The 26,379-nt window shown below is 41.1% G+C and overlaps 1 protein-coding gene across 1 annotated transcript in view; it reads left to right on the forward strand.

Moving 5' to 3' along the window:
• Positions 1-25,015, forward strand: part of LOC132403320 (formin-2-like) — a 392,743-nt gene extending 367,728 nt beyond the window's left edge. Inside the window, 1 exon segment of the mRNA XM_059986771.1 lies at positions 24,862-25,015. Within this exon segment, the coding sequence (XP_059842754.1) occupies positions 24,862-25,015 (154 nt within the window).
• The last annotated feature ends 1,364 nt before the right edge of the window (positions 25,016-26,379 follow it).

The raw sequence follows: 26,379 nt of genomic DNA on the forward strand, positions 1-26,379 counted from the left end.
AGGGGGTATAGATAGGGTTAATGAAAGCAGGTTTATATCACTGAGGTTGGGTGGGACAACAAGCACAGATATTGGCTGAAGGGTGAAAGGTGAGAAGCTTGAAGGGAACATGAGGGGCAATTTCTTCACTCAGACAGTTGTAAGAGTGTGGAAAGAAGAGCCAGTAAAAGTGGTTCATGTGAGCTCAACTTCAATGTTTAAGAGAAGTTTGGATATGTACGTGGATAGTATAGATCCGGTAGGCTCTGGTCCCAGTGCAGGTCATGGGGGTTTGACAGTTTGAATGGTTTCAGCGTGGATTAAGTGGGCCAAAGGGCCTGCTTCTGTGCTGTAGTTCTCTGACTCTAATTTAGAAGATGGTGGCAAGTTACTTAGAACAGCAGGTGAAAGTCAAAGATTGCTGATGCTGGAAATATGAAATAAAAGCAGAAAATGCTGGAAATACTAAGCAAATTGGGCCTCATCTATGGGAAGGTAAGCATTGATATCAACAGTAATGAAGGTGGGCATCTTGTATTAATGTCACTTCATCTATTTCTCTATCATGGTGCTTCGTGCAGCCACCGCTTGTGAGGAAAGCCAAATATATTGGGGAAACTACCAAATAATGTTCTCTCTAGTATCCAGGTAAAGAAATCTTACCGATGACCTTTATTTAACTCGTTGGAAGTGCTCTGTCTTGAATATGCCCTCTGGATGAGATGCACATGCAGTAATGTACAACCAGTTTTCTCCATTGTTGAACCACAATTCCTTGAATCAAAAACTGGAATTCTGTGTGCACACTACTTCATACAAAGGGTAATTTTCAAGTCCTGTTTTTTTTTTTGAAATCTCTTAACTTCCATGTTTTTGATCACCCCTTGGTCTCCTCCTTTCACAAAATGAGAGAACTACTCACAATCGCAAAATCTAGCCCATCTTTTCAAATCTCCTTTACAATCCTCTCCACTACCTGTGCATTCTTTCCTTGATAATGCCATGCCTTCCATTTTGTTCCTGAAGAATATTCCCATTTGGAATTGTATCTCCCTGACATTTGAGGATGGGGGCAGTCACCGAAGATGCATGAATCAGGGCATTTGTTGAAAAGTGTGGGCCACATCACTCGATGGCAATAGGGGAGTAGAAATATGTAAACACGTGCTAGTCCATGCATCCTACTTATCTGCCACAAACTCTGATCTACCACTTTGAGTACTACTTTATCCCATTTCCTGCAACTCAAGGAGATGAAGTGTGCCCTAATGTCTAGCTGACTCCCTGAATCAGCGATGGGGGTAAAAAAGAGGAATACAATGTACATCACACACACGAGAGATTCTGCAGATGCTGGAGATCCAGAACAACACACATACAATGCTGGAAGAACTCAGTAGGTCAAGCAGCATCTATGGAAGTGGATCAACAGTTGATGTTTTGGGCAGACCCTTCAGGACTGGAAAGGAAAGGGGAAGTCTCCAAAATAAAAAGGTGGGAGGGGGAGGGAAGGAGAACCAGCTGGAAGGTGATGGGTGAAGCCTGTGGATAGGAAAGGTAAAGGCCTGGAGAAGAAGGAATCTGATAGAAAGTAGACTGGATCATGAGAGGGAAGGAGTTGGGGCACCAGGGGGAGGTCAAAAGTCAGCTAAGGAGAAAAGGCAAGAAGCCAGAGTGGAGAACAGAAGAAGAGAGAGAGGGGGAAATATTAGCAGAAGATGACATTGATGTTCATGCCATTAGGTTGGAGGCTACCTAGGAGGAATATGAGGTGTTGTTCCTCCACTATGTGAGTGGCTTCATCCTGACAAAAAGGAGACTGTGGAACGACATGCCGGAACAGGAATGAGGATAAGAATTAAAATGGTTGGGTGAAATATCTGCTTTTGGCAGGCGGAGTCAAAGTGCTCAACAGAACGGACCCTAGTTTACATTGGGTCGCACCAATGTAGGGGAGGAGACATCAGGGGTACTGGATGCACTAGTCCACTTAAACAGCTTTGCAGGTGAGGTGTTGCTTCCTATACCTGTTTTCTAATGAAGTTCATGTGATTGTAAAGTGGGAGCAATTTGAAAAATTTGTCGCCTGTGCTTTTGTTCAGCATCCAAATTTTCAGGCATCTTATTCCTACTAAAGTGTATTATCCACCTTGGATTTTCTATTCTGCTATCTTTAAGCAGGATACTAGTTTGACTCTCCCTTGACCTTGTTATTGGATCAATTAACTCTTCTCTCACATAACTCTATTTTTTCCATTCTCGATTATTCACTAAGCTTTTCCTTATATGGATCTATACTATTATTGTGCTGCTTTCCTTGTGGCCATTGTTTCCATGTTCTATCCACTCTCTGCATGAAGAGTGGATGTGAGCGTGATCAGCTTTGCATTAATACTACTTTGCTCAATGATTACAAGCCAGGGACGGTGTGCAGACTTGCAATAACTTTGGATGACTGGATAAAAGATGCCGTTTCCCATTCTGCAAGTTCAGAAACTGGTCTGCAAAGTACTTGTATTTTTGCACCTTATCCAGATTGAAGGAGAAATATGCCTAAAAAAGGAAATAAAATATTGTGAATTTGTTAGCATTGGAATGTTTAGGAAGAGTGATTGTTACTGCATTGGCTTGGAAGCCAGATGTCTAAGAGACTAACAAAGAGAAATGTCAAATAGCTTTAAGTTTTGTAGATAATCGTTTTGTCTTTGATAGTAGCAGAACCATGTCATAAGTACATAAAGAGAAAAAGTAAACAGGTTATATAATTTGGTATATTAGGATTGTTTGCCTCTAAATAAAGAGATTAAATTTCCAGATGAGTTTTGCAGCTTTTGAGTTGATTTTAGGCAAATAGCTAAAGCCTTTGTTAGTCTGTCTGCCATTCAAGAAGGCCAAATTATTGATTGTGCTGGAATAAGAGAAGCTGGCCTCCACTAGACACATTGTATGACTGGCTACACTTTAAGCCTTGGAGCTTAACTCTTTCCCTATAGGATATTTCCATTGAAGGTTGAAATTCCTAAAATTCTTAGGATGAAGAGGGTTAAGGTTGGAGCTCACACTGGTGCAACTGTACAGAAGGAAACGACAGTTTAAAATTTAACAGACTGTTGGTATTTTGCTCACCACTGATCCAAGCAGTAACCTTTTAAAGACAATTTATAACACCATCTGCATTGTTAGTTCTTTAAACACAAAGCATGTTGGCGGCGTTCACACATCATTCGGTCTTGCAGTTGAGCAAATTGGATGATCATTGAACTTAGCCTTCCGGAAAAAAACAATTCACTTTCTTTGACCAGGGTTAAATCTCCAACATAATGTCAACTCTTCCTTAATGCCAGTTCTGATTCTGTAGCGCTAATGTGAATGTCCGAGTGAAGCTTAGTGCTTAGCAAGTGTTCATGATGAAAGACTTGAAGAGGAGAGAGGTTGAGCAGGCGCAAGTAAAGGATGAACCGGGATTAATGTGCTTAATGTTCATTAGTGGCTCCATGTGGGGAAAAAATGACTTGCATATGGTTCAGAAGTGTGAAATAGGAATTGCTTTCAATTAAATCCATGGGTAGTTAGTTGATTTTGACACAAAAGCTAGCCAGTGGGAAGGTGGAATAATTACATCAAAATAGGTACTTTATCCAAGATATTTATGAATAGGTGTTTTATGATCTGATGAAACCACACAGGTCTGTGTTTATACAGCATAAGCAGCCAGACAGGGAAGGCTCCAGGCTGGCCTCACCAGAGATGTGACATGGAATGTTTTCAGTAATCCGCAAACAAATGACATCATTGAGTTTACAATATTGATAAGTGTAATAAAAATGAGCCTGGCACTTGAGCAATTTAGCCTGTGTCAGGTGAAAGTTACATGTTGAATTTACATGAAGCCACATTGCAGTGTTTACAATTCCACAGACCAAATGTCTTGATTTATCCATTACAATAACCAGGTCTGACAAGAAAATGGATTCAGTGCACTTACCTTTCTGTTTATCATGAAATGTTCGCTAAACAGTGAAAGCCATAGATAAGCATTCAGTGCTTCGTTCACTGTCTGTGCAAAGCCTTCACAGATGAGCTGTTCTTTGTAAAATGGGCCTGACGTTTTAAGAAGCATTTTCACTTGAGGTTGTGTGCCGTGAAAATACTGCCAGTTTATTCAGAGGACTACTTTATTTTGTTGGAGCATCTTGTCAACACAGAAATTAGGTTAACTTTTGGAAGTATTGGCTTTTAGCTGTGTGGCTAAGACTTCTCGATCCCAAAGCGTGAGCAAGAGGTTCTCTGCTGCAAAAAAAAAGGCCTTGACAATGCATGTTTAGTTGATAGAAATTTATATATTTGTAGTTTTACAATCGAGTCATTAGGCCTACCACCCATTGCCACTCTAAGTTGAGTCCATGCTTCATTGCCTGGTGGAGTTGTCTGATTCTTAATGCAAGTAAGGAGTTATGATATCCATTAAAGGACTGCTATTTGAGGAGGAATGTTTGTATACTGATGATGGAGCCTTAGAGGCCCTGACAAGGTAAGCTTCAAATTATTTCTGTACAATGTGTCTCCAAGTATTACAAACCTATGGGACGGTGACATCTTACACATACTTTCTGCTGGCCAGATAATTTGCCAGTGGCTGGTTTGATGTTGGGTCTGCAGTGGGACACCCATTTAGAGGTCTCTGGTTAAAGCCCACCAGTTCCATTGAAGTGAGGCTCTGGGCTCAAACTAGTTCTGGCTCCTTTTATTCTAGGTTGACCAAACTTTCTTGTTGAAATGTTTTCATTAGCTAACTAAAGTGAGATGGATACAGTATGCGAGAATTGCAATATCTTAGAAAACTTTTGAACTATTGTTAGTACATTACTAAGGTTGGTTGCACAGTGTGACGATTGGTAAAACTGCTGTCTCTCTGTTTCACCAACTTGGATTTAGTATTGACCTTGCTGTTGTCTGTGTGGAGTTTGCATCTTATCCGTGTGACCATGGTCCACAGGGAAGGGTGAGGCTCTAGTTACCTCCCACATCCCAAACTCCTGTGGGTTGGTAGTTTAACTGGTCACTGTAAACTAACCCTGCTATGAAAGCAAGTGGTATGGAGAGGGAGCAGGGAATACAGAGGAAAACAAAATTAGATTAATGAAGATTAGTGGTTGATGCAGACTGAGTGGGCCATTGGGTCCAGAACAGTGTAGCACAGGAAAAGGACCTTAAGCACACAACATGGTCAGCTTTCATATTGTGTGGCTTTGACTTTGTGACATGAAATAACGCTTAAAGATTTTTTTGTATTCTCCTGTGGGATTGTGGTGGTGTGGTACAATTAGAAAGGAAGTGGTATTTTACTAGTTTTTATTAACCATTGAGGTGAGGGTGAAGGAGTAAGATGTGGTTGAGGGCAAAACCTTGAAGGAAACCTTGGTTGAAGCAAGTGAGATCTGGCAAAACGATGTGTGGGGAAACTCTGGTGTTCTGTGCTACTTGGAAACCATATTACAGAGGTCAAGATGCATTGTGGTACTGTGTTTAGCAACAAAACAATTTTAAAATAATTGCAACTGATTAGTCTGTCATCACTGTTATGTAGCTGAGTATAAAGATGATTGCCCAATTAGACACAAAGGTAACTGCTTATTAGATGAATCATACTGAATCAAGTTGCTCTTGGATTGCTGATGACTTTAGGGAGCAGCAGCTGTCTACAGTTAACATTGGGAGTGGATGTTTTTTTATTTTGACAGTAGTAATGATCATGCCTTTCTCCAGCAACAGTTCTTTGTCATTTAGCCTGGTTGGGCAGCCTTCTCCATTCGTACCATAAGAAATGAGAGCAGATGTTGATCAAATGGTTATTTAAACTTACTTTGCCTTTTAATGCTGATATTGCAGCTACTCACTATATTGTTCGTCTCCGCACCATGTGGCGCATCAAGTGGCAACATTGTCATTTCTTCAGCATTTATCTGTCTTTTAGGAGGCAGAGTTGCCAGCTCAATGCTTAACCCAGTACAGATGGAAAACAAATAACTGACTAGATTTGAACCCAGGACCATTTGCCTCAAAGTCTGAAGTAGATGCCACTATACCACTGTCCTTTCATCACTATATACCAAACAACCTATTTGGTTGGTTTAAATATACTAATGGGGAGTACTGTAGCTTTAAGGTAAGACGGGGGGAAATTGTTTATGGAATATGTATGAGGCAAGCTTTTTTATATTTACACAGTGATAAGTGTCTAGAACAGGTTGCCAGGGTCATGGCAGTAGCAGTAACAGTTGTTGTTAAGAAGGCGCCGATGAGTCGCGACACTTTGCATGCAGTTTCAGATGGGAATCATCAGAAATTCCATTTAGGGCTACTACAGCTCAAGTCCACAGTCACAGCCATGGGTACTTCAGTAAGTAACATTGTTTTAAGATGTTTTAAAAAATCTATCGTACTCAAAATCAGCAAGCCCTAGACTGCAGACTCGGGTTGCGGTGCAGTTCCCCTTTAAGAAAAGGGTGAAGAGGCCTTAGACCCCCCCCCCCCCTCACTCCTGACTATCTTGCTGGTGAATGTACAGTCTGCTGAAATAAAACTGAAGACCTCAGCATGATTGCTGTACCAGAGGGACATAAGGAACTATTGTGTACTTTGCTTCACAGAAACATGGCTTAACCCCACCATTTCAGATGCGGTGCTGCAGCCAGAGGCTTTCGTCATTCATCGCAGAAACAGTGCATCTGATCTTTTGGATGTAGAGGAGGGGGAGTACTCATGATTAACTCATCATGGTGCACAGACATGGCAGTTCTGTCTCAATCTTGCTCACCTGGCCTGGACCGTCCTGAAGCTGGTGTACATTGCACTTCCTAAACAACATCAAGCAGGCACTGGAGGAGCTGAACACCATGGTCAGTAGTCAAGAAACAATGAAGTCTCTAAACAACTACTACAAACACATCACCTGTGGATTCAGAAGCCAACAAACTTGGACCACTCACAAGGAAATCTGCAGATGCTGGAAATTCAAACAACAACAACACACAAAATGCTGGTGGAGCACAGCAGGCCAGGCAGCATCTATAGGGAGAAGCGCTGTCGACGTTTTGGGCCGAGACCCTTCGTCAGGACTAACCAAAAGGAAAGATAGTAAGAGATTTGGAAGTAGTGGGAGGAGGGGGAAATGTGAAATGGTAGGAGAAGACCGGAGGGGGTGGGATGAAGCTAAGAGCTGAAAAGGTGATTGGCGAAAGTGATACAGAGCTGGAGAAGGGAAAGGATCATGGGACGGGAGGCCTCAGGAGAAAGAAAAGGGGGGGGAGCACCAGAGGGAGATGGAAAACAGGCAAACAACTAAATATGTCAGGGATGGGGGTAAGAAGGGGAGGAGGCGCATTCGCAGAAGTTAGAGAAGTCAATGTTCATGCCATCGGGTTGGAGGCTACCCAGCCGGTATATAAGGTGTTGTTCCTCCAACCTGCATTTGGATTCATTTTGACAATAGAGGAGGCCATGGATAGACATATCAGAATGGGACGTGGAATTAAAATGTGTGGCCACTGGGAGATTCTGCTTTTTCTGGCGGGCCGAGCATAGGTGTTCAGCGAAATGGCCTCCCACTTGGACCACTGTTAGACCACCATAAAGAACATTTTGCTGTGCCATCCCACCCTCACGCTTTGAAAAGTCCAATCACCTGGCTGTGCTTCTAATCCCAGCGTGTAGGCAGAGACTAAAAATCGAACCGTCAGTAGAGAGGACAAAGAAGATCTGGTCAAAGGAGACAGAGGAGTGCTTACAGGACTGCTTTGAGTCTATAAACTGGACAATATTCCGGTTAATCTTCGAATCTGAATGAGTACACGCACAGTTGACACTGACTTCATCAAAACCTGTCTGGCTGAGCGTGTGCCTTTTGAGAACATACCAGACATACCCAAAACTAAAGCCTTGGATGAACTAGAAAATTTGTATTTTGCTGAGGCCTAGATCTGTGGCATTGAAGACCAGTGATCCAGAACTATACAAGGTCCAGGTACAAACTACAGCAGGCTATTATAAAAGTGAAAAAACAATTCAGGTTGAGGTTAGAGACATAATTAGATGCACGCCACGTCAGGCAGGGTTTGCAGGCTATTACTTACTATAAGGCAAAACCAAACATCATGAATGGCTGTGATGCTCGCTTGCAGATGAGCCTGATGCTTTTTATGCACACATTGAAAGAGAGGATAAAACGACACCTGTGGAATCCCTGCAGCATCTGGTGATCCTGTGATCTCCGTCTCAGAGACTGACATCAGAATATCTTTCGAGAGGGTGAACGCTCGTAAGGCATCAGTCCCTGGTAGTGTATGTGTTGTGGAGTACTGAAATTCTGTGCCAACCGATTGACCAACGTGTTCAAGGACATACTCCATCTTTCACTGCAGCAATCAAAGTTTCCCACCTGCTTCAAAAAGGTGCCAAAGAAGAACAGGATGAGCTGCCTTAATGATTATCACCCAGTTACACTCCCATCTAGTACAATGAAGTGCTCTAAGAAGTTGGTCATGGCCAGAATCAACTCCTGCATAAACAAGGACCTGGCCCCACTTCAATTTGCCTTTCACCTCAATAGGTCCACAGCAGATACAATCTCACTGGCTGTCCACTCAGCCTTGTTTCACCTGGACAATAATAATACCTGCGCCAGGTTCCTATTCACCATTCAGCACAATTGTGCCCTCAGTTCTAATCAAAAATATCTGAAACCTGGGCCTCTGTACCTGCCTCGACAACTGGATCAGTCACTTCCTCACTGGCCGACCACAGTCTGTGTAGATTGGAAATAACATCTCCTCCTCGCTAACAATCAACACTTGGATGTGGATGTGTGCTTAGTCCACTGCTCTGCTCTCTCAACACCCACAATTGTCTGGCTAGGCACAGCTCAAGCACCATCTATAAGATTGTTGATGACCCAACTATTGTTGGCAGTATTTCAGATGGTGACAAGGAGGTGCACAGGAGTGGGATTGATCCGCTGGTTGAGTGGTATCACCATAAGCTTCCACTCAGTCAGTAGCATCAAGAATTAATTGTGGACTTCCGGAAGGGGAAGTGAGGAAACACCCACCAGTCCTCATCGAGGGATCAGCAGTGGAAAGGATAAGCAGTTTCATGTTCCTGGATGTCAACATCTCTGTAGACATATCTGGACCAAACATACTGATGCGATTACAAAGAAGGCAGAGCGGCGACTATATTTCATTAGGAGTTTGAGGAAACTTTGTATGCCTCCAAAGATTCTTGCAGATTTTTACAGATGCACCATGGGTTGCATTCTGATTGGAGAGGCCACTGCACAGGATCAGGGGAAAAAAAAACTGAATAAGGTTGCAAAGTCAGCTAGTTCCATCATGGGCACCAGCCTCCCTAGCTCTGAGGATGCCTTCAAAAAGGCAGTGCCTCAAAAAAAGTGGCAACCATCATTAAGGACACCCATTACCCAGAACATGCCCTCTTCTTATTGCTACCATCAAGGGGGAGGTACAGGAGCCTGAAGGCACACACTCAAAGATTCCAGAACAGCTTCTTCCTCTCTGCCATCAGATTTCTGAATAACCAGTGAACCTGTATACACTACCTCTTTTTTTTTTGCTCTATCTTTTGCACAGATTATTTAATTTAATTTTAGTATCTATTGTAGTTTATAGTTAATATTATGTATTGGAATGTACTGCTGCCGCAAAACAAATTGCATGATGTATGCCAATGATATTTAAGAGGGCAGACAGGGACATGAATGGACAGAGAATGGAGAGAGATGGGGCATGTGCAGACTGGATTAATTTAATTTAGCATCAAGTTTGGGACCGATATCATAGAACAAAGGGCCTGTTCCTGGGTTGTACCTATGTATCTTTCATTGATTCTCCTTGTCACTTTGCTCAAAATTTTAATTACGTCAGTCAGAAACCAACTTTCCCTAACAAATCCATGTTACCTTTGATCTGTCCTTTTTTTTTTAATGAAGATTTGTATTGACTCTCAGATTGGATTCTAATATTTCTAGAAAGCCCAGAACTCATCAGCCCTTGTGATCATTTCCATATCCTGCCACCATCAACTCAATTTGAAGAGTTGGGTCTCTGGATGTCACAAAGGCTGACTGAATTCTACCTGTAAAATCATGTCTCCTCTCACAATTTTGCTCATACTGTCCAATGTCTTTGCTATCTTTCAAGTTTGTCCAATTATCCTGTTACTCTACGCAATCAATATCCAAAAATTTTGTATGCATTATGCACAAGGTATTGGAGGAAACCAACAAGTCAGGCAGCAACTATAGAGGACGCTATCATTAGTGCTTCCATAAGATATAGCAGCAGAAATAAGCCATTTGGCACATCGTGTTCACTCTGCCATTTCATGGCTGATTCAATTTTCCTCTAGGTCCCAGTCTCCCCGTATCTCTTCATGCCCTGACCAATCAAGAGTTCATCAGCATCTGCCTTGAATAAACTTGGCCTCTGCAGCTTCCTCTCGCAAAGAATTCCACAGATTCACCACCTGACTAAAGGAATTCCTCCCCTTCTTCCTAGAAGGACTCGGAGACCTTGTCCTCTGATTTTGAACTCTCCCACCACAGGGAAACATCCTCTCCACATCTACTCCTTTGAGCCTCAGTTTTTGTATTTTCTTTCCATTTAGAAAATAGTTAACCTTTTCATTTCTTCTACCAAGGTGCATGACCGTACACTTCCTGACACTGTATTCCATCTGCCATTTCTTTGCCTATTCTCCTCATCTGTCTAAGTTCTTCTGTAGCCTCTCTACTTTCTCAAAATCATTTGTCCCTCCACCTATCTGCTTATCATCTGCAAACTTCATAACAAAGCTATCAATTCCATCATCCAAATCATTGACGTATAACGTAAAAAGAATCGGTCCCAACACAGACCCATGTGGAAAACCAACAGTCGCCAGCAGCCAGTTAGAAAAGGCTCCCTTTATTCCCACACTTTACCTCCTGCCAATTAGCCACTGCTTTATCTATGCCAGAATTTTTCCTGTAATACTATGGGCTCTTAGCTTGTTAAGTAGCCTCATATGGCACATTGTCCTCTGAAAATCCAAGCACACAGCATCAACTGATTCTCCTTTGTCTATCCTGATTGCTGTTTCTTCAAAGGATTCCAGCAGATTTGTCAGGCAAGATTTTCCCTTAAGGAAACCATTCTGACTACGGCCTATTTTATCATTATCTACAAGTACCCTGAGACCTCATCCTGAATAATCCCCTCCAACATTTTCCCAACTACGGAGGGATCAGACTAACAGGCCTATAGCTTCCTTTCTTCTACCTCTCTCCCTTGAAGAGTTGAGTGACGTTGCAATTTTCCAGTCTTCCAGAAACCATTAGAAAATCTTGTGATTCTTGAAAGATCATTACTAATGCCTCCATAATCTCTTTAGCCACCTCTTCAGAATTCTGGGGTGTACACTATCTGGCCTGGGTGGCTTATCTACCTTCAGACCTTCCAATTACCCTGGAACCTTTTTTTCTAGTTATGGTAACTTCACACACTTCCTGACACCTGGAACTTCCACCGTACTCCTGGTGTCGTCCACAGTGAAAACTGGTGCAAAATACTTAGTTCATCTGCCATTTTGTTGTGCCCCTCCCCCCCCATTAATACCACTCTAGTATCAAGTCCCAGCAGTCCAATATCAACTTTTGCCTTTCTTTTACACTTTGTTTCTCAAGAAACTTTTGGTATCCTGTTTAATATTATTAGCTAGCTTACTTTTCATATTCCTTTAAGCCTGAAATGTTGTTTCTTCATTTCCCTCCATAGATGATGCCTGACTTGTGGAATTCCTCTAAGTCAGTGTGTGTTGCTCAAGCAATCCCTTGTGTCTTTGTATTATACTAAATCCAGAATCCCTGACCATCTCTGTTCTTGCTCACCAGCATTGGCTTTCTAATCCATAGCCCATAAGACAAAGGAGCAGAAGTCAGCCATTCGGCCCATTGAGTCTTCTCCGCCATTTCATCATGAGCTGATCCAATCTGCCCTTTAGTCCCATTCCCCCACCTTCTCACCATAACCTTTGATGCCCTGACTACTCAGATGCCTATCAATCTCTGTCTTAAATACACCCAATGACTTGGCCTCCACTGCCGCCCATAGCAACAAATTCCATAGATTCACCACCCTCTGGCTAAAAAATTTTTTTTGCATCTCTGTTCTGAATAGGCGCCCTGCAATCCTCAAGTCATGTCCTTTTGTACTAGACTCCCCCACCATGGGAAACAACTGTGCCACATCCACTCTGTCCATGCCTTTCAACAGTCAAAATGTTTGAGGTCCCGCCCCCTCCATTCTTCTAAACTCCAAGGAGTACAGCCCAAGAGCGATCAAACGTTCCTCATATGTTAACCCTCTCATTCCCGGAATCATTCTAGTGAATCTTCTCTGAACCCTCTCCAATGTCAGCACATCTTTTCTTAAATAACGAGCCCAAAACTGCACACAGTATTCCAAGTGAGGTCTTACCAGGTAGCCTGTTTCTACCCCCCCCCCCCAAAACAGTACTCAAACAGGAGTACTTATTATCAAGGGGTACAGCCACTGGGGTACTCTCTAGTACCTGACTCTTCCCCTTCCCCCTCCTAACCGTGACCCACCTGTCAGCCTCCCATGGCCCCGGTGTGACCACCTGCCTGTACTTCCTCTCTATCAACTCACTGTTCCTAATCGTACTATGCTTTGGATTTAAGATTCTCATTCTTGTGTTTGCCATTCAATTTCTGTTTTATTCGGCATCACACCTAGGACGTCCATGGTCTCCTGTCTATTTCTTCTCCCTTCGTTGGCCATTGTGTTTCAGGGAACTGTGATCTGAAATTTGTCTAAACTAATTTCTCTCTGCACCATTCTCTTTTAAAACCCTCTTTAGAATCCAAAAAGTGTATCCTGTGTTACGTATCCCTTAACTGGATAACTTACCAGCAAAGATAGAGAGGTCCGTTGAAGTCTGATGTCACTATTTTCAAACGTTTTTATTTATAAAGGGGCACAAAAGTAAGGTTAATACAAACATTCAGATAATGCACATCGTCAATACTCAATCTAAAGCGCGGGTATAGTAATGTTCATCATTAAGAAGTAATCTCGACTGTTGTCTAGGGGATAATATATTGTCCGTTGGAAATATAAAAGTCACTCAGAAGTCTGCAGACTTTAGCCTTTCGGGGAATCGTTGGGTTTCACGTGTTTTAGAGGGATTGATGAAAATGGAAAAAAAACTTGCCCGGGTCTTTATGAAGTCACTCCGTTAAATCAGGGGAGCGTTGTTTCCCCGTTGTTAGTTTGAAGTCCTTCTCGGTATTATCAGCCACCCGCTCCCCAGGCAAAGGATTTAGGAGCGCACGTGGCGTTGAGTGGCTTCCAGCCACGGGAGCACTGAGCGATGGTGTCCTTCTTGTGCGTCGCTGGGGTACTGCCTCCTGCAGTCCCCTTTTATCTTGACTTGCAGAGTTGTAGATGTCCATCAAAGTAGGGTGATGCAATCCCCACCCCCACATTGCCCGAGGGTGTCCATATCCATGGTAGCTGCCACGTAGCAGGGATATGCACGTCACACAGGTGCCTCTAAGAACAATGGCCAAAATCGTTGCATTGTCTCTCACTTCCGAGACCTGAATTAATAGCGATCTTGCGATTTTCCGGAAGGAGGGGGCTGCTCCCGCTCCTTCGGCCCCTCAGAGCTGTGGTACCTTCATAACACCTGAAATCGTCACAATTGAAGTGTCAATAGAATCCTGATTTAAAAGCAAAACCAGTTGGATGTGTTTCCAAGTTGAAATCTGTGTAAGTGTTGCAATCTATATTGCTAATGGAACTTCGAACAGGTTCAGTGTTATGAAACTGTTAATTTTGTTTGTGTGCTAAGACTTTGAAGTTGGTGCTTGAAATTGAAAGCTCTTTAATCAATGCAGGAAAAAGAATCATCAGACTTACAAATGGCATGAAATGTATTCTTTTGTAGCAGCTTTGCAATTACTATAAATTACAAAAATAAACAGTGCCAAAAAAAAGAGAATAATAAGGTAGTGTCCTGGACCATTCATAGAGGGAATGAAACTTAATAAAATTATGGACTAAAATGAGCAATAGAGTACTTAAACTTACCTTTGCCCTTCCACAATATAAAACGTAACTCTTACAGACCTTTGCCTCATCTTTACCCTTTTTCCTTGAATGTTCTAGCATTGTTCTGCCATGCTGCATCTGCTAAGTCTTTAATATATTGTGATCAAGCATTTACAGTAAATTCTTTTGGAGATTGTAAGACTGAAGTTTTGTAATACGATGAAGTAATTGTTTCTCATATCCATGCTGCTACTATTCAAAGTGAATAAAATACTCCCATAAGATTAGGCCCCTGACACTCAATCCCTCTTTAAAGGACAATTCATTCATGTCAGTGATTGTCAAAATGAATCAACACTGGCCCTTCAACAAACCATTCACCCATCCCTAGGTGTGGGCATTAGTAAGTTGGGTCAGGTGCTTCCATCCTGTTGCCCCTGCAGAAAGTTGCCTTTTGCTTAGTTGGTTCCAGCCTCGGGGATTTCAATTTATTGAGCCACTGATAACCAGATAATTCCCAGATTTTGAAGTGGAGTTCAATACCTGAGAATTCTCAAGTTTGCCACTCTTCTGGTCATTTGTGTAAGTTAGCACGTCACGTCACTTGTGAACTTCATCTCAAAATTGTGCAGCTGAACTCAGACAGCACTTCGGACATTTTGCCACTTAATGACGTGAACACTCTGATTATCTGGAAATGTATTAAATAAAATTGCAGGTACCCAGCAATGAATCAGCTCAAACAATCCATGCTGTCTGCTTCAGCCTTTCAAATTTTCTTCTTCCTTGTCATATCAAAACTATCCCTCGCTTTCTTTTCTAGCTGCCCATTAGATATTCAAATACTACTCATCTTGAATAGTTCCTCACTATTGTTAATTTCTCACTACTCAGTAATGGTTGCTTCTCAACTCCTAGTTGGATCTCATGGCAGCTGCATTCTTAATAGCCCCTAGTTTTTTGGTCTTCCCGGAAATGAAGGGATTCTATCTTTACCCATTGTATCTAAAGCCTTAATTTTCCAGACCATGGGTAGGTATCTCCTACCTGCCTTTTCTCAAAAGTGCCTCAGTCTGGTGTCATCCTTTCAGGATTTATCTATCCTTGCAATATTGGTGTCATCCTCATAAATCCTGCCCAAGTTCTCTCTACTGGTACGGTATTCATTTTATAATTATAATTGAAACTGAATGGTGGTCTGGACTCTGTGATACAGTAAGTGACACTTGTGTGTAGACTGCATGGGAGTGTTTGTATTTACAGTAGACACAGGAGAGAGAGGTTTAGCACCAAACTGTGTGATTTAATAGTTCAGGAGCTTTGTTCCAAGTAAACATGAGATTTGAAGTTCCCTGGGAGCCAATTAATTGCACGTGTGTTTGTCTACTTTGATATAATGACTTCTGCCTGCAAAGTGATTCTGTTTGATGAATGTGCACGCAACTTGTAGTTCAATAAGTCAAAGTGTTTACTGTGCTTCCATTTTGTGTGATGGACCAATTGGTCCCTGTAACGTCCCATATATTCATAGAACATTGCAGCATAGTACAGGCCCTTCAGCCCTCCATGTTGTGCCAACATTAAAAAAAGTACTAAACCTACACTACCCCATAACCCTCTATTTTTCTTTCATCCATGTGCCTGTCCAAGAGGCTGTTAAATACCCCTAATGTTTTAGCCTCCACCACCAACCCTGGCATGTCATTCCAGGCACTCACAACCCTCTGTGTTTATATATTTAAAAAAACACATACTTACCCCTGATGACTCCCCTAAACTTCCCTCCCTTAATTTTGTAGATATGCCCTCTGGTATTTGCTGTTGGTGCCCTGGGAAACAGGTACTGACTATCCACCCTATCTATGCCTCTCATAATCTTGTAGACCTCTATCAAGCCACCTCTCATTCTTCTATGCTCCAAAGAGAAAAGTCCCAGCTCTGCTAATCTTGCTTCATATGATTTGTTCTCCAAACCAGGCAACATCCTGGTAAATCTCCTCTGCACCCTCTCCACAGCTTCCTCATCCTTCCTATAATGAGGTGGCCAGAACTGAACACAATACTCCAAGCACGGTCTCACCAGAGATTTGTAGAGTTGCAACATGACCACTCTACTCTTGAACTCAATCCCCCTGTTAATGAAGCCTAGCATCCCATAGGCCTTCTTAACTACCCTATCAACCTGTGCAGCGACTTCAAGGTCCCTTTGTTCATCCACATGCTTAAATAACTGACCATTAATCCTGTACTCGGTCTTCTGGTTTGTCCTTCCAAAATGCATCACCTCACACTTGTCCAGATTGAACTCCATCTGCCATTTTTCTGCCCAACTCTGCATCCTGTCTATATCCTCTTATAACCTTTGACAACCTACAGCTCCATCCACAACTCCTCCAATCTTCATGTCATCCACAAACTTACCTCACCCATCCTTCTGCCTCTACATCCAGGTCATTTATAAAAAATCACAAATAGCAGGGGTCCCAGGACAGATTCCTGTGGCACTCCACTAGTCACCGACCTCCAGGCAGAATACTTGCCTTCCACAACTCCCCTCTGTATAAAAAATTGGATTAAAGGAAGAAAGCAAACAGCCAAGGTTTCACTTATCCCATGCCTCATGACTTTCTGGATGAGTCTCTCGTGAGGAACTTTGAGTGGTCCTTTGTGACTGGTATTGTGGCAAAGTATAAAGTCTGCATTTCATGTCTACATTTCCAATACTTGATGGATGATATAAGGCACTAAGCATCATTCATTCCTAGCTTGACTTACCCAGAGATAAATAAATATAATGGGGGTCGAGTGCAAAATGAAACAGCGATCTTGTCATTTATTGGATGGTGGAAAAATAAACCAGAAGCTAGTGCAGTATTCTGTCTTCATTGGTTCCCCACATAGTCTCCAAACAAGAAACCATCTTACAAAATGACTCAATGCAGCCTTAAGGAGAGTCATCTCTGTTGGTTATGACTTTGCTTACACGAGGAAGCAGTTCCAATTTCCTGTCAATGCCTTCATAGATAAATTGGTGGTTTTCTTTTACATCAGTCGTCCTGTATGCATTTTGTAAAGCTTACTGGCACTGAGCATTCAGATGAGTTTCTTTAAAAGCCAGAATATAAATTGGTATTAGCATTTGCTGAAAGAATCATAACCAGACAAGTACACTTCATTTTATCCATGAGATATGTGCTGCTTTAGTTGAGTGGTTATAGAATCATAGTGAAAATGATTTACTTGCATGAATATTTCAAGACACAAATATTTACAACGTCTTTGTGTAAATGAAAATGAGAGGTGGACCTATTCTGAAATTGAATTGTGGGATATATTTAAGAGGCTAACTGGCTATTGTTTGTTTCGTCTTAAGGATAAAAGGTTGCCAACTGAACTATATGCTCTTTGGTCAATTACTGTGATGGAGCATTTGCCAGTCTACCTAACTATATGGATTGTACGAGTTAAAAGTTCAAAGAAAATTTATTATCAAAGTACATATGACACCATATACAACCCTGAGATTCATTTTCCTGTGGGCATACTCAGCCAATCTGTAAAATAGTAACTATAAGAGTATCAATGAAAGTTCAGCCAGAGTGCAGAAGACAACAAGCTGTCCAAATGCAAGTATAAAAAAAGCAATAAGTAATGATATAGTGATAAACCATCCTCAAAGTGAGATCACTGGTTGTTGGAACGTCTCAATGGATGGGGAAGTGAGTGTAGTTATCCGCTTTTGTTCAAGAGTCTGATGGTTGAGGGGTCGTAACTGTTCTTGAACCTCGTGGTGTGAGTTCTGAGGCTCTAGTAGCTTCTACCTGATGGCAACAGTGTGAAAAGGGCATGGCCCGGGTGGTGAAAATTTCTTGATCTTCCTTCCATACGACAGAGTTTCATGTTCATGTGCTCAGTGGTTGAGAAGACATTGCCTGGGGTGTACTTTGCCGAATCCGCTACTACTTGTAGAATTTTCCATTCAGAGGCATTGGTGTTTCCATACCAGGCCATGATGCAGCCAGTCAATAACTCTCCATTACACATCTGTAGAAGTTTGGCAAAGTTTTAGATAGATGTCATGCCGATTCTCTGCTGCTTCCTAAGGAAATAGAAGTGCGGCTGTGCTTTCTTCACAATTGCACTTAAGTGGTGGGTCCAGGACAGATCTACTGAAATTGTAACACAGAGGAATTTGAAATTGCTGACCCTCTCCACCTCTGGTCCTCCAGTGAAGACTGGCTCATGTGCCTCTGGCTTCCCTCTCCTGAAGTCTGTAATCATTTCCTTGGTCTCGCTGATGTTGGAAGGTTGTTGTTACGATAACACTCGGCCAATTTTTCAGTCTCCCTCCATTGGTAATTGCTCTATTATTGCCACATATAATGAGCTCTACACTGAAAGTGTTTTGCATGGCATCTATATAGATCATTTTATATCAGCAGTGTATTGAGGCAGTACGAAGGAATAGCAATAACAGAATACAGAATGGAGTGTTAGAGTACAGTGCGGGCAAACATCAGGGTACCAGAACCATGCTGAGGTCAAGAATCAATCAGATTATACAAAGGTGTCATTCAATAGTCTTAACAGTAGGATAGCAGTTATCCTTTAGCCTGGTGGTACATGCTTTTGTATCTCCCATCAAATGGGAGATAGAAGAGAGAGTGGGCGTGGGGGGGCACTTTGATTTTGACTGCTTCACCTAGGCAGCAGAAAGTGTAGACGGTCCCCATAGAGGGGAGGCTGCTTTTCGTGATGTATTGAGGTGTGTTTCTTCAGTCTTGGGAAGAGCAGTTGCCATGTCAATGTATTCACCCCTGCACTTTGTTCACATTGTCGTCATTTGAAATTAAGCGATACAAAGGAAATGTATGTTGGCAACATAGTTATGACCAGTGTATGAAATGAAGGGCAAACACTAGCTATACATTAAGACATAAGAGCAGAATAAGGCCATTTGGCCCATCAAGTCTGCTCTGTATTCAATCATGGCTGATTCTTTTTATCCCAACTCCCCCCCCCCCCCCCACAGCCCTTCTCTCTGTAGCCTTTGATGCCGTGGCCAGTCAAGAACCTATCAAACTCCTTAAATACACCCAACAACCTGGCCTCCACCACTGCATGTGGAAACAAATTCCACATATTCACCACCCTCTGGCTAAAGAAATCTTTCCTTGTCTGTTTTAAATGGACACCTTTCTATGCTGAGGCTGTGCCCTCTTGTCCTAGACTCTCCCACCATGGGAGACTCTCCTTTCCACATCTACTCTGTCTAGGCTTTTAAACATTCAAAAGGTTTCAATGAGATCCCCCCTCGACCCTCTAAATTCCAGCGTATACAGTCCCAGAGCCATCAAACATTCCTTGTACGATAAGTCCCTCATTCCAGAATCATCCTTGGGAACCTCCTCTGAATCCTCTCCAATGCCAGCTCTTCTTTCAAGAGAAGTAAAGCCTTGGTTGGTCTGAGGGGTTCTGCACATAAACCTCCCAAAATATACTTTTGCTTACATTCTGCAGGGGATAGTTTCTGAGATGTACAAATGGTCAGAATATCAATATCTTGAAGTGTGTATTAAGTGACAGATTTACTTTATTTTTAAGAAAACTATCTGTTTGTTATCACAAACAAGAGAAGATTAGTAGATGCTGGAAATCTGAGCACTTGACAGCACTTCTCAAACAGTCTTTCCTACTTATGGTTAGGTGGACATGGCCACCCAAATATGGAAGTTTACTTTAAAATCACAAAGCACTCTGGCATGGATTAGCTGAGATAAATGTCATAAATAAAGAGAAGACTGCAGATAGTGGTAGCCCAAAGCAACACACATACAGTGCTGGAGGAACTCAGCAGGTCAACCAGCATCTATGGAAGCAAATAGATATTATTTTCCATAGATGCTGTCTGACCTGCTGAATTCCTCCACCATTTTGTGTGGGTTTGTTGAGATTTTTTTTGTTACTTCATTTAAATCCTGGAACTCCCTCCAAAGCCTTTGCAGGAATTCTTTCGCCAGAAGCATAACAATGATTTACGATGAAATCTCTATCTTCAGAGAGAGGTGGTAATTGTTAACCTTGCCATTAACAGTGTAAATGAATGGGAGATGGAGGAGGGCGGTGGTGTCAGGGGGAGGTAGTAAAATGTGTAAGTTAGCTTCTTAAGTGATGAAAGTCAAAGTGAGCAAAAGTTGTTTGGCTGTATGAAGTACTGAGAGATTACATTTTGATGAATGAAACTTCATTGGATATGTTAAAGCTGTGAATTAGCTACTGGAGACCAAAGCTGATAGATATGAAAGGGCTTTGCTCTGCAGAAACAGTAGAAATAGATTCTACTGAAGAGTCTATTTCTCCTCTTCTGACATCTACAGATGTGAGATTTTATACTTTTTCCAAACAGATAATGAGCAATGAAGCTTTAACCATTAGAATGACCCATTTCAAAATCTTGGCTGGAGACGGGTAACTTCACAGAACTGTGTTCACAATTGAGTACATCTCAAATGACGCGGGACCCTTTTGAATTTTGAAATAGCAATGGATGGTCTGAGGGGTTCTGCACATAAACCTCCCAAAATATACTTTTGCTTACATTCTGCAGGGGATAGTTTCTGAGATGTACAAATGGTCAGAATATCAATATCTTGAAGTGTGTATTAAGTGACAGATACAGTATATCTTTAACAATGCAATTGAAGAAGCTTGACTCTTAATACTTTCCTGGATCTCTTGGGAAATTCAACGGAGAACCAACTAACATGGACATTTATTTTCTGCCTTCCCATACATAATGACAATACTAAGCAAATTGGAATGTCCCACAGCCAATGAATATTGCACTGTGAACAGTTTTTTTTTTAATCTGTTTCTTGGTTGTACTAATTGGATATCACCCTGTTCCATTACTCCTGAAAAATGACCTGTTGATTAAAAAATCCCAAACAGGATAGATGACGCACAGGTGAGATGCCTGAGTTGACACAATAATTTATTCTCCACTCAAAATTCCTCACACCTTTCATCATCTGAATCAACCAATGTACCTAGTGTTCCTTCATACACTCATCCAATATTGCTTCACATCTGAATTTAGGATTCACATTCACCAGTTCCAGTGTCACCATTTTTTGGGTAAGATGTTTCTTCTGAATATGCTGTTGCTTTTCATTTATATTCTTAATCATAAATAGAAACATTTTCTTGGTGCACTTTCTAATAAGTTACCCTGCAGCCACTTTCCTGGCAGTAGATAATTCCTCTCTGTATTCACAATATGTTGTCTGTCCTTTTTTTATATATAACATGGTGACCAAAGCTCTGGTGTATAAGTATTGGCCAACCAAATTTATATGAAGTAATTAGGGAAGTCATTTCTGGTGAGGAGTATCAAGTTTTTTTTAAAAAAAAGTAGATTTGATGCAACTAGAGAATGCTGATATGACTGCACACAGTACTGTGTACAGTTTTGGCCTCCATGTTTAAGAAAGGATAAACTTTCTACAGAGCCAGTGTGGTGAAAGCTCACTAGGCTGATTTGTGGAATTGGGGTTTGATGTAGTAAAGAAAGTTTGGGCTGAGTTGGGCTTGTACTTAGCGAGAGTCTGGCATCAGGCATGCAAATGATAAATATTACTCTACGTAACCAAGTATGACTGAGTTGAGTCTTTCCTCCAGTATTTTCTCATTTCAAGCTTAAAGCAATTGCCTTATACTAATTTCAAGTGCATTATTCTTTGTTTATTTGTCTTCTGCCCTTATCTCCCGCTAGTTACATCACCTCCTAAACAAATCAGCCATAAGCATATTTTACCAGCCTTAAATAGCACCAACTGCATTTGTCACCTGTTCTTCTCATCAACTTAAATGCTTGTTTTCTTTATTTTGCAGATCTATTGATGGGTCATTATCTCCCTCTACAAATGATGCCCAATTTCCCATTTTTATTAGCCTGCCCTGACATTCAATGTGATTGTAGCTGATCAGTCTCAACTCCTCTTGTCTGACAATTTGCCATACCCCTCAATTCCCTGATCTTTCAAAGACTATTTGCGCTTTAACTACCAATAATCTAACTAACTCAACCCTCCAGTGTCTTTTGAGAACTGCTCCCTTAAAGAAGTTCAAATTTATTGGCATCTGACTACAACCAAATGAAACAACATTCCTCCGGACCACTATACACCCACAATTCGCATATCACACATGGTACATAAAGCAAAATATTACCATAACTAAGTTAAAATATAATTCAAAATGTGTACAGTAAATGGAGTACAGTAGAGTAAATAGAGTACAGTAAATGGCTCGCTGGCCTAGTGATGAGAACTCTGCAGCAGTAGAGTATTCCTTTGTTTCACAGCCTGGGGGAAGAAACTTACCCAGCATGGCAGTCCTAGGCTTGATACTCTTGTACCTCCTCACAGTACTGAGTGAAGGAGATTGTGTGATGGGTGGTTGGGATTCTCAACAATGCTTCGCACACTAAATTCCCATGCATCTTGGATTTTTAAATAACCTTCTCTAATCTTCCAACCATGATTCTCCCACTGGTGAAAATATTTCAAAGTCTACTCTCATGCCCCAACAGCACCTTGTATATTTCAATAAAATTGCTGTCATTCTTTTAAACAACGAAGAAAGCAGATCTGATTTCTTTGGTTGCTTATTTAAGGACATACCTTTCTGAAGTCTGCCTAATGACTATCAGTTAGACTGCTTGCAATGACAGTATATCTTTTGGCACTTTTTTCCCCCCTCACAATTTAATAAGTATGTGCAGCAATGGCTGTTCTATAGATCTTCTGAGTTTGATGGATTTAATATATCTTTTATGGTAAAGGCATTCAATTCATTACTTGTCTCATCATTTAATGTCATGTCCACCTGCTTTGCCTCCTTAGTAAATGCTGAAGCCACGTAAAGGGTCGATGTTTTTACAAATACTACTGTTATGGACATGAGCTTTTAATGCCCTCTATCAAACTTTATTCTCAAATTGATGTGGCCACCATACATATTACTATTTTTATATTTATTTTCCTTGATAACTTATTTTCACTTTTTCTTTTTGTCTTCCTAATTTTCTTTGCCTTCTGTCTTAATTCCTTCATAGTGATTTGTCATGCACGTCACTGCTGTATACATATTTAATTCATGCTTTTCTTAATCCTCAGTTGTTCCTTTTGACTTCATGGAGTCTTGAGTGTGTGTTATTTGCTTTTCAGAGATTGGTTTCCTGTAAATCCCATTTTAAATGTTTTTCCATTTGTACTATACAACATACTTTGCCGTTATTATTCCCAATTTTATGAAAGTGCCTTCTATATTGAATAAAGAGCTCATCCCTTGTTTAGAACCATGGCTTATGAACTGCCCTCTTTCTACTTGCAATTTTGAACTGGATGTAGCTGTCTCCCACCATTGGGTGTCTACTTTGTTAATTGTGCAAGTTATTTCCAGGGATGCTGGCTGAAGGCTGACAAACCGATGGGATGGGTACCGTTGACGGCAAACACAAAAATTGTTGCCATGCAGCATCCAGTGCCGGCCCTTGATTCTTTAAGCCTCACCCACAATGAAACAATACATATTGATTACCTTTACCGCCAAGTGAATCAGCAAATAATTTTTACAACCAGTGAGCAGTGAGAAGTTTTCATAGGAAATATCTCCAACCAGCCTGTTACCAGCTAAAGAGTTGTAAGACCACACAATGTTGGATGATATATTTTGAAATCCTCATAGACATGGTGTTTACATCAATTATTCGGTAATAAATAGGCCTGTTGACACCATCTTCACTCTGCTGATTTTTTTTCTTCTGTTGCTTGTGAGTGAACACTGGATGTTCAGTGATAATAAAGATAAATTCCGCATGTAGTTTAGCTCTTCATTTTTTTTGCTATGATCTTTATTAATAGCAAAACAATGAATGCACATGCTGTAAATAGGCAACAGGACCCAGAATTTTTCCATCAAAATTGTTATTAATTCATTAACCAAAGATGATCTCCACTCAAGGTTGCCATTGCACGAGGATTTTTTTTTGGAAGATTACTGCCAATTTTGGCATACACTCTCAAAAAGGTTTGCCCCTCCAAAATACAGATTCAAGTATTGACCGTGCAGACAAGCATGTGTAGCAACTTGATTTGACTAATTCAATACGTAATGTTAAGATATTCCTAGTGATGCTCTAACACACCGTGTAGGATTAAAATTGAATTGTTGTTACATTCAGGGTTTGATTTGGAGGAGACAAGGACTTCCCAAAATGCATCAACTCATAAATTGCACCTGCCACTACTCTACCCAACTTTCCATCGAATCGATATCATGCTGTAGCCATAGATAACCTTCTTGTTCAGTTACAGTGCTGCCTCCATTTTCATGCTATCTACAAGCATTATTTATATCTCCTATATTTTGACTTCCCGAATTTGAAGATAGGGTGTAGTGTGGTCATATTTTCACCATTTCAAAGAAGTAATCTCAGGCATTCTTCTTTATCTGGAAGAACACAGGATCATTCCAAACTTTTAAGCAGGAGGGAACTGTATGACATTCTTGTCGTCAGATAGCAAGTGCATCTAACATGAATTTTTTTTTGATTTTGAGTGCCCTACCTTAAAGCCATTTTAAATTGTTGCTGCCATTTGCCCAACAACTATTTGTTGTTAATTTGAAGCAATTTTCAAATGTAGTAAATGTCTTACGGGTGTAATTTATTGTTGTCTTTCATCAGCTTCTTGGAAACGGCAGCGTACTTCAGCATGAAGCCAAAGTCGGGAGACAAAGAAGTCACTCCAAATCACTTATTTACCATTTGGCATGAATTTTGCACTGATTTCAAGGAGTACTGGAAAAAGGAAAGTAAAGTTATACTGAAAGAAAAGTAAGTACATTTTAATATTTTCATAACTAATTCTTCTGTTTGCAAGTAGCAATGTTGATTTGCACTTTCCAAGTTACCATATTGTTGCTTTTTATGAAACCATTTGAAAGGACCAAGATGAGGTCCATTGTCATGTTGTTGAAGAGTGAATGACAGTTGGTCATTCCGATCACTTATACAGCCACTTGCTTCCAATTGGGTTGACAGACTTTTGTGATAGAACATATTACATAGAAATCTGCAGCACAGTGATGTGCCAACCATGTAACCTGCTCTAGAAACTGCCTAAAGATCACACCTTGCTTTGACTCATCCAGTGGTTCAGTATCAGAAATACTGTTGTTATGTAACATTTAGGAATGAGAAAAATGGTTGAACCTCAACTACATATTTGAACAAAGTCAAATCCTATAAACGATGAAAATCTTAAAATCAAAATGCTGGAAATACCCAGCAGATTGGGCAGCAAATATGCAGAGAGAAGCATTAACTGTTGGCCATTCTTATGAAAGGTCTGTCACATCTGAGCTTCACCTGGGTATCTTGCCTCATCTATTGAGTCTTTCCAGTGTTAATTTTGTTTACACATTGCATCCTGGTCAGGATCTTCCCATCACTTCTAGTTCTTGGACCTCATTTACCTCAAATTCTAGTTGGGATTAAAAGGACTTGCCTAAATGTGGTATATTAGTTAAGTATTTTATTTCATCGCTCCCAACTTGCTTTACAACTGTCCCTTCTCTAGGAAAGTGTTAAATTTATTAATGCAGTTGTCAATTGATTTTTTTAGTTCCATGTAGTTACTAATGCTGGGAGTCCCTCCAGTTTCCTTGAATTCACTTGGCACGTTGTTATCCAGATTCAGCTATGTACACTAATGGGCTGAGATAAACTGGGGGAAAAACATTCGCTGGCTGTTTATAAAAATAACTTTATAATACTAGGAGATAAAGAAATAAACTATAGCATGCCTTTGTATTCTGACAGAGAAATATCAACATGCTGTCTTACTTGCAGGTAGATCTAGACAGGATATGAGATAACAATCAACTCAAGGTGCCTAAAATCCTATTTACTGACTAGTTACTTCCCTTCCCTTCTCTCTACCCCTCCTCACTATTCTCCCCATATTACTCAGTATTGCTTGGCAAACTGAATAGCAAACTTCATTTTTAAGTAGCTGCAGTGGTCCACAATAACTTCCAAACAAGAGAAATTCTGCAGATGCTGGAAATCCGAGCAACACACACAAAATCCTGGAGGAATTCGGCAAGCTAGGCAGCATCTGTGGGAGAAAAAGTACCGCTGGCGTTTCGGGCCGATACCTGCCGAAGGGCTTTGGCCTGAAATGTCAGCTGTACTCTTTTC

This window comes from Hypanus sabinus, chromosome 12 (assembly GCF_030144855.1).
Source record: "Hypanus sabinus isolate sHypSab1 chromosome 12, sHypSab1.hap1, whole genome shotgun sequence".
Classification (NCBI taxonomy): Eukaryota; Metazoa; Chordata; class Chondrichthyes; order Myliobatiformes; family Dasyatidae; genus Hypanus; species Hypanus sabinus.